This window comes from Malurus melanocephalus, unplaced genomic scaffold (assembly GCF_030028575.1).
Source record: "Malurus melanocephalus ecotype Western Australia unplaced genomic scaffold, MMel_1.1 scaffold_181, whole genome shotgun sequence".
NCBI classification, from domain to species: domain Eukaryota; kingdom Metazoa; phylum Chordata; class Aves; order Passeriformes; family Maluridae; genus Malurus; species Malurus melanocephalus.
Genome location: NW_026623413.1, coordinates 1089107 through 1095388, shown reverse-complemented (window position 1 = coordinate 1095388; position 6282 = coordinate 1089107). Strand labels below are relative to the sequence as shown.

Sequence of the window (6282 nt, the reverse complement as noted above, 5' to 3'; positions counted from 1 at the left end):
CACTCAATCCGCTTCTTACCGAATGATGGAAAGATTTGCGTCTGAGGCGGGGTTGCCCCCTCTCACAAAGGGTGTTCCCATGCTCCGTTCAGGTCCAGCAGAATCGATGCTGGCAGAGCCCCGTCTGCGGATTTTAAACACTCTTAGGCACAGCAAGAAAATACGATAACGGTTTTTGCACTGTCAGTAATTGAATTAATAACCTTAACAGCAGCTCCGTGATCAACCTGAGCAAGCTGGCACRTTCCCTGCCCATGGCWGGRRTTGGAGCTRCATCATTTTGAGCGTCCCTTCCTACCCAAACCATTCCAGAACTCGGATTCKGTGATACATAAATCCCTGACGAGAGAGTTATGAGGCACTGAAATTGAGAAGGTGTTAGTAAAGCGGCAAAGTTGGAGCAAAAGCAGATGGRTGGAACTCGGGGAGCGCAGGGCTGTGGGCAGGCGGTGGCGCTGCGCCCTGGGAAATCCAGCCGGGATGCGATGAATTCGGGCTGAGAGACTTCGGGGAAAAAAACAGGAAAAATCAGGGTTCTGTGTGAAGGAGCGATCACCAGAGTCGTGATCTGGAACAGGACTGAAACAGGATAACAGCAGAAATTATTTAAATTACAGCAAAATTTCAATAAATGCAGCAAAAGTTGGGACTGGCAGCTAGCTGCAAAATAAAATAAAATGGTCATGTCAARACCCTTATTTTTATAATGTCTCACCAATCTTCCATCATTTACCTTTGCAGCAACAAAAAAAAAAATGAATTAGAGTTGTGTCTTGCGACATGAAGTGACCAGGAAGGTTGAGGTCAGGTAGCTCACTCCTGKTTGCTTTCAGGTTGCTATTAAAAGATGTGCATTAATTTTTTTATAGCTGTGACAGTTTTTAATTAAAAAGTGTTTCTATGTTCCAGCAGGAGCTCAGGGGAGCTGGTAATATTGGCAGGATGAGCTGTCTGGGTGGTGTCTTTTCCATGTTTATCAATAAAGGCATATCCTTGACTTCACCACCACCCACAGATCACAGAATCACAGAATGGTTTGGGTTGGGAAGAACCATAAAGATGGTCTTATTCCAAACCTCTTCCATGGGCAGGTACAAACTGGGAAGAAAAATTAGTATTTTCCTTACGTTCAACATTGGCAAAAAAAAAATCAGTTGTAAGAAAAGCAATTCAGAGATGTTGGAGTGTGATTTAAAGTGGTGACCTGACTCTGACTGTCTCTTATTTTACTGCCAGGCTCCCAGATGAATATTTTTAACACAGATATTTATCCCCACCAATGTCAGCAGTGCTGAAAGAAAGCCAGGGAAAGAGTTAAGATGGGCCAAAGCATTAAGAGGCTTGGGAGCATGGGAAATACCAAGCAAAATGATTGCATAGGGGAAATATTTTTATATCTAATTATCATATATCCACATTTTTACAGGCTAATAATAGCCTAGTTGTTCCTCTACCAGAGAAGCTGTAATATATCAGATACCTGTTTTGCCCTGTGTGGTGAGGATAAAACCTTCATTTCCTGTTGGGATAAATAGAGATGGGCTGCAGTKTGCAGCGTGGGGTAAAACTATATGTGTCACTCAGGTACAGCAAGGTGGGGAGTAAAGTATAGGCTGGGCAGTAATGAGGCACAGGGTAAAGCAGAAGGAGAGCAMAACCTGCTGAATCCAGCATGCTGGATCTAGCAGTGGGAGAGAAATAGGAAACTTGAGATCATCTGTCCCCTGTGAGGAGAGGGGAAATTTAGAATTATGGTGCACACTTAAATGTAAGGTTGTTTCCTGAGACCCGTGCTCAGAGGGAGTTGTTGATAAGAACAGATTGTTACTATCTTGTGATAATAACTGAACAAGAATGTGTATTCCATCCAGGAGAACTGTAATGTCCCTATGCTCTCATTAATTAAATCCAGAATGTCAAGCACAACAGAGGTACTGGCCTAATTTTATGGGAGTGGGGATGTATGTTTGGTTATACAGTATTTTACTCATCTCTCAGACTAACAATTTCACTCTCATTTACCCTGAAATTGTCACTTACCTGATGTCCGTGTGTGCACAGCTGACTGCCAGATCCAAGGAGGAATCGGGGAATAAAGCAGGTTTATAATGCAGCAAACTGAGCAGTGTGAGTTTTCCATCATGACACTGTGCTGATCCCAGCAGCTCACACTGAGGGTGAACTGTACTGCCAACCTGTGGTATATAGAATTCATGAGTTAGGCATGTGAACACATCAAGTTTATGAGGTTAACAAGTAACATTTTTCTTTAGKAATAAATTTTCCTTCTCCTAGTAAGTTTGTTTCTGAGTTGGGATCAACATTTTTAGCTTTCACGTAGCATCATAAGGACAATAACTTTATTCTTTTCTAAAATTTTCATTTTTAAAGRTAGCCAAGACAAGAAAAACAAAGTAGCATGTAATTTGCAAAAAGAACATACCATCTTTTTAAAATATCATACAAAACTGGCCTCCTGCCAGTGGCAAATTTGCAGAAATACTTCACTGTACCCCTTTGAAAAAGAACACATTCCTCAAGCTATTATTAAAAAAAAGTTACTCATGAAGAACTATCCATCTGTGCCTGAAGTTAATAGCTCCTTTTGCAACGATGGTATCTCCTGTCAGTTGTTCTTTCACAAATCCATGAGAAAGCAATGCTCTATAAAATGAGAAGTCAGAAGAAAATGAATCTAGTAAACGGACTCTCCTTGGAAAACATCCGTGGTGAAGTTATGCTTCAGCCTGGATTTAAATCCATATACATCACCCCGTGCTGCCCATGTTTATGTTCGACCACAGAAGATTTGTGGTTGACCTACATAAGCAAACAAAACATTTGCTGCATATTTGGGGTGGGGGGATTTGCATGATAGAAGATGATGAAAATATGCATAATTGTAGATGACATTTTTCATTGCCAAGTCCTGCTGCACAGCCCTTAGGAGCTGGCCATGCATGAAAGAGGTTTGCAGTCCTGACGGGCAGATTGCCTGGCCGTGCTGYGGAGCTGAACCGCCGAGACATTAAGCTTCTGTTTTCTTCTTGAGCAACACAAATCTCACCACTTGAGCTATAATCATCTCACCAAGCAGCCCCTGTGCTCACAGAGGACACATATGACACTCGCTGAGGGGGCTGAAACCATGAGTCCCACATGTCACCTCTGAGTTCACGTCAGGCTCAAAGGTTTATCCTGTGAGTTTTGGTTTTCCTGAAATCCCCAATGCATCAGGGGGTAGCATCAGTCAACAGTAGCTAGTTTATCAGTTCTTGGCCCCACATTTCTTCCCACAGCARGAAAATCTAGGAAGTCTCCTGGTGTGTTAGTACACAGGAGACTTTGCTCTAAAAATTGCACCAGCACAAGTAAATATTAATAATGTTGATAAAGTGGCGTGACAAACCCAGATCTCCTAGGTTAGTAAGCATGCACAGATCTCTCAGCTCTTACACATGTGATATGGAAGTGCTCTCCTGTAACAGAGGTTTTGTCTGTCATTACGGGATGTCTGTCAGGTTGCTCATCCTATGTCACATCTTATTCATCATTTAAAACCTCTGCAACTCTGCTGTGCAGAAGTAAGTCCTTAAAAGGGTTAGCAGAAGGGAGGAAAATTCCATGGCATGAAGAGCAGGTCTTCTCTGGAAAGCAGAAAGCATGTCGTCCCTCTAAAACCCCTTCACTGAGTTGTGAGGGTGGGTTTGGAAAAACCTGACAGGATCAGACAGGAGCAAAAGCTCCCTTCCCTAAAAACCAACTGAGGAACCAATTAAAGAACCTGATCCACACCACATTCGAAGTCTCCTCAAAAGATAAAGCCATGTAAGAAGAGAGACTTCCATGCAGAACAAATGTTGGGTCAGGCAGAAATGTGCAGTACCTAGGTAAGGGAAAGAGAAGGAAAGAAATCTTGGGAGCCTGCGCCCGAGAAAAAAGCTGATACAAACCTATYCCCTGCAAAAACACTTGCAGCTCTGAGCCAAGAAGCTGTCTTGGGGCTTCACTCCTACTGTGTTCAGAGAAACGGGACTTTCWGTGAGTGCTTTGCACATCAAAGGAATAACTCACTTAGTACCTCCATGTGATGCAAACACCCACCATGAGGTTTGGCCAACTGTTCAATGCTACTCAGGGTTTGTTTATACTAAATCCGTGACGATGTCCTGTGTAAATTCTTCATTCCACATATTTGACCAGTTTCATTGTCCAGAAGAAAAGGCATACAGCTTTCTTACTTCCAGTGGAGTCAAAGAATTTTCTTTGCCCAACAAACAAACTAGAAAATTAACAGCTTTTAAAGTTTAGCAGCCTTCAAACTCGATTCTCAAACACAAATCCAAACCATTAACYTTAGGAGAGTTAAGCCCTATGAAAAGTTCACAGAAGTTCATGAACAGGGAGTATTAAACACCTCCATTGAATTGTGATCTAACAGAAACTGGCACTGCAAGCTTTATTAAATCACAGTTGCCTTCTTTTTCTCAGGATTCCCATGAGATATTTCTTCCCTCCTACCCAAAGGATTTTATAATCTGCGGGATACTGGAGAGCACCAAAATGGAATCAAAAAGACCATTCTAGTTATTTCATCCTGTTCTTTCTATCGGATTAAAAAAWTTAAGTATCCCAAGTGAAGTCCATGTGCTCCCACGTATATAGGAATGCTCTCGTGGCAATGGGAGGGTAACGAGGAGAGGCTTCGAGCAGCTCAGCACGATGGCAGGTTCCTGCACGCCTCAGCTGAAATGCAGGATTGCAGAATCAATGTAGACACTCACCAGCAGTGGCTGTGTTAGGTTTTTCCCCATATGAGTTGAGCTTTGCTGGCGTTGGCATCAAAGGAAGAATGAGCACAGCCTGGCTGGGTGGCATCTCCTCCTCCTTGGGCTTSGGAGAACCAAAGACCTGAATGTTGCTCCAACAGTCCAAGGGCATTTGCACACAAAATCTAGGTTATTCATTCAGGTCAACAGATTTTTTTTTKATCAAGATATGTACAAGATAAGAAAAGTGCCACGAAATGTTCTRAGTATGCACTAAACATCAGCACAGACCCACAAAAAATCACCAACAAAGAATTAAACCGATGCGTCTGCAGGCGAGATGTGTATCTAGAGGAGCATCTTGGATAGAGACCAACTGACAAAAYCCATATTGAGTTATGCTATGTAAAAATGGGATTAGCATAAACTTGTGAATATTTAAATGAGAATGTAATACAGTGTTAGAGCTTGGAAGAATTCTATCTGGAAACAGAAAAACTTTACAGAGGGCTGACCACAGAACCCTCCCAAAGTGCTGCTAATATCTCAAAATACTTGAACATGTAGGGTCAYAGTCTGTGAACCAATGTTAATTCCTTGGGCTTTTTCTCCCTCTCTTAATTATAAGTTTCTGGATTTTTGGCTCTTGCCCATCTCCCACTGACTTARAAGTACTCAGAAATGCCAAGAAGCTCAGGGTGATCACACTCCTGAGATGGATATAGGGAACTGCGCACTGCCTGCCTGTGATCAAGCTTTTCTTTCTTGCTAATGCAAGAGCCACATAGAAGGTGGTGTCCAACAACATTCAAACATCTATCTGGGAGCTATCTGTATGACTGAAAAATTAATTCTGGGAAACCAGATGAGATCCATGGGAGCACATGTAACTCTCCACYCTTTGGACTCTACACAATTCACATTTCTGATCATTCCTGTTAATGGAATGTGCTGTACTAACAGTCAGAATACAAACCTTGGGCCTTGCCATCACATCAGTGCACATGCCTCATCCTTTACCAGTGTTGGTGCCCACTGAGGAACGTCACACTCAGGCGTGCCAGGTGTCCCAGAGTGGCATCCGTGAGGGTTCACCTGGGCCTGGCAGTGCCACTGAGACAGAACTGGAAGGAAAGAAAACTGTGAGGACACAGGGTGCCACAARTCCTGGCAGTATAGAGTCATACAGTGGGCATCAACTATTTGTCAGACTTCTGAGAGAGGGCATATGCGAATTACTAATGGAGCAGTAAGTCACTTTGATATGGGACATTCAAAATGTAGCTGGCCACTCATGCAGGAGACAGAATGGCTGGAGATGGAAGGGACCTCTGGAGATCACCCAGGCCAACCCCCTGCAAAGGCAGGGTCACCTGAAGCAGGTGACACAYGGGTACATCCAGGKGGGTTTGGAATGTCCCCACAGACAGAGACTCCAAGWCCCTCCTGGGCAGCTGTTCCAGTGCTCTGCCACCCTCAGTGAAAAGAAATTCTCCCTCACGCTCAGGTGAAA

General features: G+C 43.3%; 1 protein-coding gene across 1 annotated transcript in view; it reads right to left on the bottom strand.

Moving 5' to 3' along the window:
- The window catches only part of TTLL11 (tubulin tyrosine ligase like 11), a 35046-nt gene extending 34965 nt beyond the window's left edge, over positions 1-81 (bottom strand). Inside the window, exon 1 of the mRNA XM_057372895.1 lies at positions 20-81. Coding sequence (XP_057228878.1) covers positions 20-81 — 62 coding nt within the window. The remainder of the gene's footprint in view (positions 1-19) is intronic.
- Positions 82-6282: the final 6201 nt, after the last annotated feature.